The 14,151-nt window shown below is 37.7% G+C and overlaps 1 protein-coding gene across 1 annotated transcript in view; it reads right to left on the bottom strand.

Moving 5' to 3' along the window:
* LOC589327 (sushi domain-containing protein 2) overlaps nucleotides 1-14,151 on the bottom strand; it is a 38,804-nt gene that overhangs the window by 14,909 nt on the left and 9,744 nt on the right. The window contains exons 3-10 of the mRNA XM_030977967.1: nucleotides 11,269-11,361; nucleotides 10,331-10,570; nucleotides 9,489-9,638; nucleotides 8,750-8,918; nucleotides 7,804-8,067; nucleotides 6,718-7,027; nucleotides 6,394-6,535; nucleotides 5,443-5,591 (exon numbers count right to left, since the gene is read on the bottom strand). Coding sequence (XP_030833827.1) covers nucleotides 5,443-5,591; nucleotides 6,394-6,535; nucleotides 6,718-7,027; nucleotides 7,804-8,067; nucleotides 8,750-8,918; nucleotides 9,489-9,638; nucleotides 10,331-10,570; nucleotides 11,269-11,361 — 1,517 coding nt within the window. The remainder of the gene's footprint in view (nucleotides 1-5,442; nucleotides 5,592-6,393; nucleotides 6,536-6,717; nucleotides 7,028-7,803; nucleotides 8,068-8,749; nucleotides 8,919-9,488; nucleotides 9,639-10,330; nucleotides 10,571-11,268; nucleotides 11,362-14,151) is intronic.

A 14,151-nucleotide genomic window follows, 5' to 3' on the forward strand; every position in this document is an offset into this window, starting at 1 on the left:
AAACAAAAACGATATGTATAATTGTATTCCTTCTGTATGTTTTGACACATTATTTGTTTCATATTACATTTATTTTGTTCTGTCATCCGATCAAAATAGGTCATATATCTATATCATCAATCTGTTCTTTCTCATGCAAGATCGATTTAAAGAACAGAAACGTAGGTTCTCTAAATCTTCGCAAAATTAGCTATTGTATTTCAAAACCCGTGATTTAAAAATGATACTTATAATCAAAGAGATTGAAAGATTCTGCTTGAAATAAGATTATAGGGCGTTTATAAATATGTCATACGAAACAAACAAACATCTGCAAATTAACGATATTACAAAAATGATAGTCGTATTGTCGGGAGCCTGCATCATCAAAACGTTTCGGTAGATGGAACAATTCGAAATCGCCTATCGGTTCCAAACATGAAATTCGATCGAATATTTCTTCGCGAAGAAACTGTATTGGTGGTGGCATTTGTAGTAACAATTTCTTGTCGTCAATTGTTCGTGACGTTTTGACGTTTCATATTTGTTAGCTAGCGCTAGTAAAGTCTTTTGTTTTAACGCGCACTGTTTATAGTTATAAGGCCTGAACACTTTAAGTTCACATTGGGTGTTATATAGCATACGGATATTATAGTACATGTAACTCTTACAAGCACTTTGTTATTGCAACGCAATGACAAAAGACAGCTCTTTGAGCAGCTAATAGTTGTTGCGCCCATTGTTCCGCTCATAGGCGGCTATTCCCAATTACCGAGCATTATTTGTTATTGTATCATTAGTTAAATTTATTAATCTATTCATGTTTTCTATTTATTTATTTATTTAGTTCTGGGGAGGGGGATGTCGAATTACGGATTCATGACCCTTATACATAATGACCATGTTCTCAAATTACGAATAGCGGTCTTCATGAATAGTTGTCCAGTGAATAGCGGTCCTTATAACTAGCGAGCGGAGCCCTCCTGATGGGCCTCTGCCATTTTGGTCCGGCCGTTCACTTCGCCCCCCCCCTCCCTCACACACACATAATACGCAGCCTTATTGTAGCTAAACAAGAATATATAGCAAGTCGGACAATTATAGCGATCAAACAATAGCCTTGATCGGCCGCGTGAAATCCTGCCACGGCATTCTATCCTTTTACCTTTAGAGCGAACTTTTCTTTTGTATTCGCTCCATAGAACTCTACTTTATCTTACAGCGAGGTGAAATGAAAAGAGCGTCATCATGAGTAGTTCTTTTGTTTGATGTTATCCTTCTTCTCCCTAGTTAAGTCAAACCTTCAATTTAGGCCTATCCATAAGGTAGCTTCCTGTACCGTTCGCTTTTTTTTCCTGACTGCTATATGAAGCATGTGTATGCTCCGAATTAGGCAAACAGGGGACCGGCGCGGTTTAAGACCTCTCCGAACGAAATGAAATGTTGAGTTATGCCTTACCATAGCATATCGACTTGGTTTCTAACCAGGGAGCTCCCGGTTACGAGTTGCTCTGCTCTACCACTAGGCTATAGCGCCTCCCTCCTTTTAAAAAGATCTTTTAAAATTTGCCCCTTTTTTTTTTAGAATAAGAATCAAAACATGTTTTGTATGTTTTTGTATCTGTGCATTATGATTTCAAAATGTCACTTTCGCCACTTAATTATACAAATCTACGAATAAATGATTCGAATGTTAGAGCAGAAATCAATGTTTGTATTTGTGTCCCTGCCCGTTTTGCGATCATTTAGTACATATAGTGCAAAGTAGAAGTCGAATGATAAATTATCACCATGAACTGATTAATGTTTTGTATTGCATTTCCAATTGCTGCTTAACTTTATCACCATCAGGCTACGCTTTTTGTTTACATCTTCATGATACACATGTTTTATAATCTCGATATAGTTCCCGGACTCTTTTTTTCTATTTATTCCACTTTTAAAAAGAGCTATGGAATTATTATGATTAAAAACGCCTTTTGGACGGGCAATTTTCGAAGGCAAATCTCGGGCGTGAAATCCTGCCACGGCATTTTATGATTTTTCCCTGAGGGCACTTAACAAAATATACATTTTTAGCGTCCCCGCCTGGTTCCTTTTTGGGGGCCGCCTCCTATTTCTTATTTTTGTGGAAATTTGTTTTAATTTTTTTTTTAATTTTTTTTTTTTTAAATAATTAAAAAAACAACATGAAAAACACTGCTAAAATTGATCTATAACTGATTTTTTTTTTTAAATTAAATATATCATCCTTGTTTTCATGAAGTGACGGTAGTGAGGAAAATCGTAACGCAAAGTGAATGCAATTTTTTCACTACCGTCACTTCGTGAAAACAGCGACGAAATGTCGGCGGCCATATTTAAAAATAGCCCGACTGTCAGGGAAAATGTACCGAGCGGCCATTTTGAGCGGCCATTTTGAAGAAAAAAAAAAAAAAGAGGGCCTCCCCCTACCTATTTTTCGAAAAAACAGGACGCTAATAAAATATTTTTATATTTTTTATTTGGCCTTAGAGTGAACTTTTCTTTTGTATTCGCTCCGTAGAACTCTACTTTTATCAAACAGCGAGGTGAAATGAAAAGAGCGTCATCTTGAGTAGATCGTTTGTTTGATGTTATCCTTCTTATCCCTAATGAGCAAACCTTCAATGTATTAGAACCAAGTCATGGGAGGAGAAAAAAAGCAAGATTTGACTGACAAAATATAAATTCTTCCAAGCTCAGGCTGTGGCGATGTGCAACGCGTAGCGTGAATATGAATGACGGGAGAGAAAGATAAATCCTTTGTCCATTATTAACGACGCTAGAATCATATCGCGATGTGGGAATTATACAAATATGTTGATAATCATTCAAATTACAAACATACACAAGCGACCCAAACAGTAATCAATTTGCCGACTATAACGGCATACATGTAGTCATTCACACCATTCGTCTTTAATTTTGTTTTTGTTGGGGACAATTAAGCTCGCAATTAAACAACCATTAATCGTACATAGTCATCTTTATTTCACATTTCATACAGTCGTCACAAAAATTAAAAGGAGGCGTATAAAACCCCAACAAAAATAAATCATAATTTATTCTGATCAAGATGAACGAGTGTGTTGATTGCCCCCCAAAACAAAGACGATCCCACCAGACAAGTTCATGCTGTGCTGTAGCAATGTACATCGCAAAGCTTCGCCACAATGATTGGAAAGATAATACCCCGCCCGTTACGACGCAAAACGGCGCGAGAAGAATAGATCGCGACGCGAGAAGAATACATCATTTTTTTTTACAAACAATGGAATGTTTATCAGAACGAAAACCGGAGGAGGGGAAGACAGGCTTTGACCGACAAATACTTCCTGTATATCAAGTTTAAGCTGTACCGCGCATCACGAGCGAGAACAATGACGGGAGAGATAATCTTCCATCGCCTGGTGGGGCGCAAAAGGGCGCAAGAAGAATAGAGCGGGTTTATACCAACAATAGACAGTTTCTTTTCATATGCAAGAAACAGGTGAGGGTGACTATTGCGCCCCTTCGCGCCCCTTTGCGCCTCAATGCGTCTCTTGGGACGCGACTGTTCTATTCATCGCGCCCCGACGCGTCCGGGCACAGTCGCAACTTTGGAAGGCTCCCCTAAACAACTCTCTTGTTTCTATGATAATCCTATCGAAACACGTGATGTAAAATAGATTTATAGGACAAAATGGCGTCTTAAATTTCAAAAATTCGGCCACTAGGTGCCCTGCGTATTGGAACTCCGCATGTTACTGCAAATGTTCAAGGAAAAAAAAAGGACGTGTAAGGGGCGAAAAGCAGTCTGAAAAATGACGTCATAGCCGATACGTGTTAGATTCGGGCGGAAACTCGGCGGAATTCGTGTAGTGACCTTTGTTCAAATGCGATTTACTCACAATTTTCTGTGTGAACATATACTATACTTGGTATTACTCAATAGGGCACTACATTGCGGTCAGTTTGAAACCATTGTTATCTGCGCGCAATGTATTGCACGCATTGAACGCGCTATTACATAGTAAATTCATCATTTTTGGCGATAACTTTGCGCTGACACAATCGAATTTTACCAAACCTGACAGACAGTTGTCACGTATATGGATACATGTATCTGCTGAGTTTCATTGACGTAGGCATAAAGATCGTAATTTTAGAGTAAGATGAAGTTATTTCTCAATTTTCTTGAAAACTGCATATTTGGAGGGCATTTTTCTCAAATTTGGTCAGTGTTAGCGTATATAATTTTGTATATGGCTGGAATGGGCATATGTTCAAGTATCTAAATCCAAAAAAAGGTACGGGTTTGCCAAGACACAATAGAGATACGGCCACAGAAAGAAAGCCAATTCCCAGAACTTTAGAGGGCGCTATTTATGTTTTGCATATCCATTGGAGCGTGAAATTTGGCATGGCTATGTGCAATTATGAGATATAGATACTGTGAGATTTAAATACAAAACGGAATTGATATCAGAAAGTTATGGCAATTATAGAATTTTAGGGGTCAATTTTGCAAGAATATTAATTATTTTTGACGGAGTCGGTTTCAGATTTAAATTTCGAGTACGAAGATGGCATTTTGAAGGTCAGATAATGAGTAGCAGATAAAAGAACATCTCTTAGACTATCTAGAGGAATTTGTTAGAAGTTTGTAGGATCTAGGATAGTGGAGATAGGAAGGAAGAAAGAAAGGCCTTAAAATGGACCAGAAACGGACAAAATAGCGCCTGGACGGTTATGCATGAGTGATTTTGAAAATCGAAGAATGTAGTGACCTTGATGTAATGCTAGAGATGATGCCTACGAAATTTGAAAGGAAAAGGACATGAGGAAAGCACCTAACTAGGAATAACAAGCACTACGTGCAAAACGAATGGGATTTCTGGACGATAAGGAAAACCAGGAGAATATTAATGGGGCAGAATGTGAACGAAAACAAGGCAATGACGAAGGTCGTCATTGCAATAATACTGATAATGATAATATAATGGTAAGGCTAACGATGATGATAATAATATTGATAATAACAAAAATGACGATAATAATAACACGACAAGGATACATGAAAAGAAAGGGAAAGAAAGGAAAGTAAAGAAAGGGTAGAAAAGGAAATGAATTGAGAGGAAGAAAATGGAACTGCGAGGAAACGGAAAGTTTAAGGATGAAAATGAAGGGAGAGCAAAGCAAAGGAAAAGGCAGAAAAGGGAAGGACAGCAAAGCAAAAAAAGCAAACGAAATGGAGGCACAATGATCGAAAGGAAAGAAAAGAAAAGTGAAGGGAAAAAATGCAAAGGAAATTGTCAAAATGCACTTGGATAGAAAACTAAGGCAAAGAAAGAAAAGGCAAATGAAGAGTGAACAAAAGTTAAGCATCGGGGTGAAACGCTCTTCAAGATAGATGACAGACAAAGCAAAGGAGACAAAATAGAATCATCAAGGCTTATAAACCTTGCATAAGCACTGAGGAGGCAGTGTATGGCTCCTTCGTTCTCGGCACAAGTGTCTTCTCCGCCTTCTGGGTAGCATGATGGATCAGTGATGAAGTTCCCGACGTCCTGCTCAGCCTGGTCAAGGGTGCACGGGCAAGCCGGTAGGTTCTGAGGGGGAAGGATAGAGCAAGATGGTCATAATGATTGAGGCAAGTTAATAACAAAAAGGACACAAAATAACTCCATTACGTGATAACGAAGCAGAAAAAATATATATATAGGCCTACATATATACAAGATAATACTTATTAATTTTTGTAAAGTGATATTTAATAAATGTTATAAGTAGTATTGTCAATCATGTTGTCAATTACAAAGGAATGCGAAAAGGCATGCCGTGCAACCATAAAGAAGAAAATTATATACACAAAATCAGAAATGAAGAAATACCATCTCGATTTTTTAAAAATTGATTTAAAAAAGAAAGAAATCCTTATCATAGGGGACGTGCTCCTATAATTTTTTTCCAAACCGGCATAATGAAGATGAGACAACTTCCGATTTTTTTTCCTTTATTAAGAGGGCGCAACTGTCTATTTTACATGATTTAAGTGACTGCTTTTGAATACAAGTACTTTTACAATTCTTAGAAAAAGACCCATATCCCCCAGCCATTCCCGCCTACGTCAATAATCCTTATAAATTAATTCCTATTTCAAATTGGGCACTACAAAGTATAGGAAAAGAGGTGAAACTCAAAGCTGCTACAGCCCACGAGACCGACATCCCATAAGGCCGAGAACCCATGATACCGACATAACTAAACTAAGTGAAAATTTGTCATACGAAGGTCGACGCGATAAACATGACAGTTTCGTATGCCTTCTAACAACTATTTCGGGGGTTCTTTAGATCTCATGATCTGTAGATCGGTCAAATTGAAAAAATGAGACGACTTTTGATTTCGTACATTAAGAAAGTCGCCCTTGGCGGTGTCTGCTGTAATCCACTCTTTGCATTTCTCCGTGGCCCACTGGACAGAATCGTCCTGGTAAGACTGTTCCAAAAGATAGCCAAGAGTGTGTATGTCACTCCAGAGAACACGTTGACGACTGCATAGAGACAAAAATGGTTGGAATAACCGGTCAACAGAAGGAATAAAAGGCATACATATGACCTTCATCAAAATATTACCCACGTAGGTTTGAGCGTGTGCTTGCAAAATCAGCAAAAGGGTTTCCCTCTTTTTGCGGCCAAACAGTAGGCCTGCGATAATTCCAAAGTACGACCTTACCCGTTATCCATCCCGGTAATTCGAATGACACCGAATGCATTCGCCTCTGTCACGTCCACCTGTGCCGTCGGAGTGAACGTATACGAGCCATCATCTGCAGTGCCGCTTGTTATCATGTATACGTTTTCCCATCGAGGCCCAGGGTTGTCCTCGTGGTATGCTAGAACAGTTATTGAGAGGGCGCTGTCGGAGGGGCCAAAGCTTTCTTGATCTACGTTCCAACTAATGGCTAGGGAGTTTCCGGCCTTGTCCCACGAGGAAGTATCAGAGTCTCGCCTAGTGACAGTTGGAGTGATTCTCCCACTTTCAACTAGAAAAAACAAAGTGGAAACAATATGGTTACTTTGTAGGAGATTAATTTGGGATGGTGTCCACATGGCAAAACCTGGATGATTTGAAGATTCAAACAAATTGTTAGTGCACGTCTCCATAAAAGGTGATCTACCAAATGACAGGTTCAATGGCATGATGAGACAATCTGTTTCTATTAGATGTCTTTCCAAATTACACCCTCCTTAGCCTACATTTTACTTTTTTTAAATCTCGATCCGACTCCAAAGGCCCCAACTTCTGCTAAGATATCATTTAAGAATCCTTTACAAGGTCTTCCTTTTAATTTTATTTTCCATTTAGAAAATCTACCGTGGGTTTAATTAGTGCTTCCAACTAATGGCTCTAATAACAAGAAAGAAAAGACACGGAACGTAGCTTTTTTTTTTTTAACCCGTTTACTATTGAATGCTCCCTATAGACCTAATTCCCGTAGCCGTACTATAGGAATCACCCGGTACCCCTAAGCAGTGGGTTAAAGACTCATAGTAGTTGATTTTCATGGGTTATTCGGCACCATTTTGATGTGTACCCTTTAAAAGGTGTTTTCAATCACCAAGAGTGGACTTCACTTTCCTGACCGACATGTCTTGTGTAATGCACTGCGCCCTGAACCTACCGCCATAAGGAATTCTTATACAGTTCCCCCCTCCCTTGAGAAATTAAGGCCAACAAGCTGGAGTATTTTCTCCATACACATGGACACTGACTATGTTGCTTTAATGCACAGCACTGAAAATTCCCTTTGATGCTTACTGACGGAGTAGATTGTTGAGGGCGAGTTTGCGAGCTCATCGCCTGCCTCTAACACCGTAATGGTGACTTCACCAACGAGAAAGAAAGGCTCTGGGACACAGTAGGCTTCATTGGTGTTGATGACTGTAGCGTTGACTTGCTGAATGATTTCTCCGCCATAAGAGAAGACACAGGTCTGAACTGCCTCCACCGCCCAGCATGGTCCGTAGAGGTAGATTTTTTCACCTCCCATCATTCCACACCGGGCTGGTGTGATAACCAACTCTGGAAAAAGTTGAGAAATGATATGTTGTCATATATAGGTGAATGTCCAGGTATACACCGCCTTAACCGCCCAATATGACACGTTATTATCATTATCATTATTATTAGTAGTATTATTCATGTTATTATTTTTATTTTTAAAAATTATTATTATTATTTTCAGTATGAGAAGTAGTAGTAGTAGCAATTGATATTACCATTATTTTATTATTATTATTATTATTATTATTATTATTATTATTATTATTATTATTATCATTATCATTAGTAGTAGAAGTAGTTGTACATGTACTAGTAGTAGTAGTAGTAGTAGTAGTAGTAATAGTAGTAGTAGTGGTAGTAGTAGTAGTAGTAGTAGTAGTAGTAGTAGTAGTAGTAGTGGTGGTAGTAGTAGTAGTAGTAGTAGTAGTAGTAGTAGTAGTAGAAGTGGTAGTAGTAGTAGTAGTATTAGTAGTAGTAGTAGTAGTAGTAGTAGTAGTAGTAGTAGTAGTAGTAGTGGTGGTAGTAGTAGTAGTAGTAGTAGTAGTAGTAGTAGTAGTAGTAGTAGTAGTAATAGTAGTAGTAGTGGTAGTAGTAGTAGTAGTAGTAGTAGTAGTGGTAGTAGAAGTAGTAGTAGTAGTAGTAGTAGTAGTAGTAGTATTGGTCGTACATGTATACTAGTAGTATCTCTATAGTGGTTTACCTGCTCCAGGCCCAGCATTGCAGACCGGATCGATTATTGAATTACCGTCAACCTTGTAGGCATACACTCCGTTAACGTCGACGTTGCTGTCTGTGCTCAATGACAGCAGGGTAGCTTGTTCGTAGGCGAAGTTTTTTATAATCGTACCGTCATCCATTAGAAAACCAACCTATTGAAGAAACCGAATAAAACCAGTTTGCATAATTTAATACTAATTTTAATTTTGTTTTCTCAGAGAAGCCCCTTCGGGATCAACCTGGGCCCTGTTTCATATACATGTAACTTCTTATCAATAACAAGTTACAGTGGTAAATATTTATCGATATCTTGATTTTAAAAAGCCGTTAGTGCCGGGCTGGGACTCGAACCCTCAACCCTAGGTTTGAAAGTCAAATGAATGAACCACCACTAAAGGTCATCAATTTCATTTCTTCAATATTTCTATTTGATCTTTTTACAATCGTATTACATTGTCTTATTTGAATGAATATTTGTGTTGTATAATATGCCTATATTGAAACGAATAAAAATCAAATCTAATTATATCAAAAGTTACGATTGCAGTGTTGGCAACCCGCTCCATCATGTCCATGCACTCTTTGATTGTTCTTCTTTTCCTCTACAAATTAAAACCTAATGACAGACTTGCTCTCGGGGCACAACATAACTTCGACAAAACCTGGGAACATTTGCTATAACCATGCTCCAGTCAATATTGCGTGTAGTAGCGCCTACTTACTATTGCAATGCCAATTTTTGTATCTGGGTAGAGACCTGTATTGGGATCTCCATCCATCCTTGTCCCAACGACCCAAGTGATAGAGTCATAGTTAAGCAGGACGAAAGATTCCTGTCCGTCGTGAATAAGAACCGCCTGAAATGTATTTCGCTTTAGGGGTAGAACGAGATAGGGAGAAGAGAAAGTGTGAGCTATAGATTGAGAGATTTAATGAATGATTTATTCGAGTAAACACAACAAAAGTTCGAAATAAAAATCATTCACATTAGCAGTCAAAAGACTGAATTGCTGAGTACCATTATTATTTGCATAAAGAGATTACATTTTCAAAAGCATTACATTTTGTTGCATTATTGGGTATGTGAACATTGTTAATACATAAACGTTCGATGAATAATTTGTACACTTGATCATTGAATCTTTCAAAGTGGTTTTAGAAGAGGGAGCAAAACAAATATTAGATTCAATCTCCTGAAATGTCTTTATCTGAGGAATAAAACAGGGCAGTATGAAAAAGTTGAAAAAACAAATCTTAAACCAGTAACCTACAGGAAAGAGCATTCTGGGTAAAATCATTCCTCGCAAATTGTCGGAAATAGTGCGCCCTTAAAAATTGATTTTGGACTGGCACGCAAAAAAAAAAAAAAAAAAATTAATTAATTAATTAATACATGAATAAATATATACACAAAAATGGATTAATTAATTCATAACTTAAATTGGTAAATAGATAGATAATTAAATAAACATGAATTGATACCAAATGAATGAATAAATAAGTAGATTAATAAATACATTAAGTAAATAGATTTATTATTTTAAAAAATAGAAATGAAACTTACTGGATCCGAGGCACCTGTTTGATCGAAGAACGAGACCTGGTCCCACGTGACCACAATGACGACTTGAGCTCTAAAGTCGACATTGCTCCGGAAATAAGTTTGGACGTCTGCAGTCGCTTGGTTGAGTGTTGTAGTGCTGGTTGTTACGCGGTAATATACGTTACCTCCGTCACCTGTAATATCCACATCAGCCCAAAATGCAAAGATTGTATCTGGGTCCTCAATTCTTCCGTCGCCGTCCTTTTTAAGGAAAAATTGGTAAACGTTTTCTCTAGTTTATAATTTGTTGTCTATACTTGTCAGAGATTAAGAGGCACGCTTTAACAATACACGTGAACTTAGTAGAATTTTGTATTCATTTATAGGCCCGGTATATTTTGTGTATGTATTTGTCGAGATTTGTCAACAAATCGGGGGGAAAGTAGAATTTTTTTCTTATTTATTTGATTGTCAGAGAGTTGTTTGGACCAAAAAAAAAAACACCTTGAAATGTGAGACGACCCCCCCCCGCTCCCCGCTTCATGGCGGAGGTTGTTTTCCAGTATCGTGTGTCTGTGTGTGCGAGTGTGGGTGGGGTTGTATTTGGACCAGGTGAGGTATTACAAAATCGAAAGTGACAAAGGATAATATATTTATTCCATATCAAGAGGTTTTTTTAAAGCAAAAAATGGCTTTTCAATTCAATATCTGACGAAATAAATTGAAAGATGTAATTGTAAAAGATGTAACTGTTAAGTATTTTTTATTTCAACTGTTTTGATTATCATTATTATCATTTTAGTTACATATAAATATATATAGATATATACATACATAAAAAAATATTTTAATTTTGAAATTCCTCCGTCGCGTTAATATACAAATATTGATTTCAAAAGCTTTTAATTTCAATTTCAACGTTTTTAATAGACATGCATAACAGTTGAAGATCTACTTACAACGTCGTAGTAATAAGGTATTATTCTGTTTCTGGCTAAATCCGATTCTGCGGAAACTTCTTCATCGAAAGAAATAACTCCATTGTCACCTATCTGAATATAAACAAAAAACAAAAAGAAATAGTTTCATGAAAATTGTAAGCCTGTACCAGGGAGATACCAGCAATGAAATCTCTTTGCTTCTACCAACCTCCAAATTTATTAGTCGGGCTTTCATCCACCCTTGTGGACTTTCTCAAGCCAAGCGATTATTTAAACAGTTTCTTGCTGTCTGCTGCCTTGAGATCACTGGAGCAAAGATAGGTGACGATATTGAATAGCCAGAGTTCCCATGCAGGGAAGGATTATTCCTTTTTATCCAGATGGATTATTTCACCTTTCATGATCAGAAGTGTGTTTCAAAATCAATAGTATGGGCATCATCTTATCCGCTGTGGTGCCCATACATGTTATTATTACCCACAACCAATGAAAGTTTTCTGTATCAAAAATAGTATCGTGAAAGTGTTTAGTAAATCATCTCTTCCTATCCGTCCATTTCCTATATACTTCTCCCAGTATTCCTGTTTAGCCTATAACCCCATAAGCGGTTTCTTTTTGCGAGGGAATATATCAGCAGCCTTTTCTGTAAGGCTACCACATGGTATTATTGAAAGTCTTAATTTTTTGATAAACAATATAATATTATGTAATATATAATACAAACAATAAAACAATTAACTGATAGACTATTGACCATAAAGTTGGAATCACTTTTGTTACTCTTTTCATAATGCGATTGTGACAACGTGATTCATTGTTTAAGATAAATGTTATATCTTTTCAGATTATACTTCTCATTCTTAATAGTCAAAGAATATTGATCAATAACGTGCTGAGAAGTTTATTAATCAAGAATAAATAATATTGTCACAATCATTTCATGAAAAGAGGTAAGAAAATAATTATGTTATCATTATTGGCTACAGTGGCAATAATGAGGTGCATGTAATTTATCCGTATTCACTAATTAAGACCAAGGAATGTGGTCATTTGGTATCCGATTAGTAAACAAGTATTGTTGAATTACGAATGTGATTGTGCACGTTTGATGCAAGCTGTTGTCATGGTGATCTGGCAAATCATGGGATCTCCTGAGACAGTGTGAACTTTAATCCATGGGACAATTTTGCTCCTTGAAATATAAAAATGTACATAGCATTTGAGCTTGGGGGGGGGGGGGGTCGGAGGTAAAGGAAAATTCCACTCTGGTTACAAGTTCATTTCAATAATAAGCTCTTAACAGAGCAGAGGGATGGGGTCTAATTCGGAGGTAGCCTTTTGACAAGGCCTCGTGACTCTGGCTATTTTCCACCCCAGTCAGCGGTTGAGATGAGTCTAGCCGGCGAAGAAGAGAGATCTAGAGACCCGGGGTGAACGCGCGATCAAGTGGCGTATAGCCGCGAGGACTTCTGGACTCTGCCTTTTACTGCTCTGCATGAATTTATTCATAACGTTGGATTTATTGACCAATCAGAACGGCCATCTCCCAGTTGGCTTCGTTCGTGATTCGTTCACTATCAAAACATGTAGGCAAATGTAAAAGACGTAAAAAAGTTTTGCTGATGAGATGAGCATATCAATGGTAAATACAAAATATCACATTCAAATCTATTTTACAGGCAAATTACAAAAATATAGGAAGCATTAGTGAGATACTTGGACTTTCCCTACATAAAAAATGAACCAATCCAACTCGTTTTCGTTCTATGTAGAGGTCAGTGGTTTTAGTCCTTACGTCATTCGTACTACGTAGAGTTTACTGTGTGCGTGATGGATAATATATGCTAACATCACGTAGTGATACGTTCACTGATTGGACGCTACCATTTCGGCAGAGAACCCCAGTCGGAAACAAAACTTAACACAAGAAATCTAAACCAGATTACTAAAGTCCTCTTGGTTGACGCCACTCGCTCTGGCGTTCACTCGGGTTTTCGCGATTAGTCTCTTATTAGTCGCTCGGCGTCAGATATCATTATCAGACACGAGGCCTTCTCTGAAGGCTAAAGGGGCTTTCACACCGGGCCTTGCGTTGAGTTGCGTAGAGTTGCGTAGCGACTACGCCGATCGTACGCAACCCTACGCCGATCGTACGCAACCCTACGCAACTGTACGCGGAGGGACGCGAATGGGTACGCGAGATGTTCGCGTACCTTCGGCGTAGACTTTACTACGCAACTGTACGCCAAGCCTACGCAACTGTACGCCAAGCCTACGCTACTGTACGCCAAGCCTACGCAAATGTACGCCAAGCCTACGCAACAATACGCTACCCTACGCCAGTCCGACGAAGCATTAAAAACGTATGGTATAAAGATTTTCTTTAGGACCTGGATGTAAACTTGGCAGATATTGATCATTGATCATTCTTGCTTGTTATTCTGTTTGTACTACTACAACGTATTTCAGACTGACATTTTTTGTTTTGTTATGGTTTATTCAATTTGTGATAATTGACATCTCAGGCTGTTGATATAATAAACAGAGATAAGATTCATAAACTGATGCCTCATGCGAAAATTTTATTATGTTTTGTGGAAATCTGTATCTATTTGTGTCGGTTTGTTTGCTTGTGTGTACGTTTGTGGTCCTGTTTGTATGTTTGTAATATAATGTGTTTAATTGAAATGAGCAAAAGAAATAATTTTTTCTCACTCTGTTAGTGAGACTGAGTGAGTGTGTATGTCAGAAGTATTTCTTTAATTTTAATAAATGACTAACATTTATATCATTACATTGTCACACACAAATACGCTACGGACCAAGGACAACGGATATCGTCTTCAAACTTTCAGGAAACTGTTATGGAATGATATTTTACAAATGAGTGAAAAAAGAGAT

This window comes from Strongylocentrotus purpuratus, unplaced genomic scaffold (genome assembly GCF_000002235.5).
Source record: "Strongylocentrotus purpuratus isolate Spur 01 unplaced genomic scaffold, Spur_5.0 spur5_scaffold_1, whole genome shotgun sequence".
NCBI classification, from domain to species: domain Eukaryota; kingdom Metazoa; phylum Echinodermata; class Echinoidea; order Camarodonta; family Strongylocentrotidae; genus Strongylocentrotus; species Strongylocentrotus purpuratus.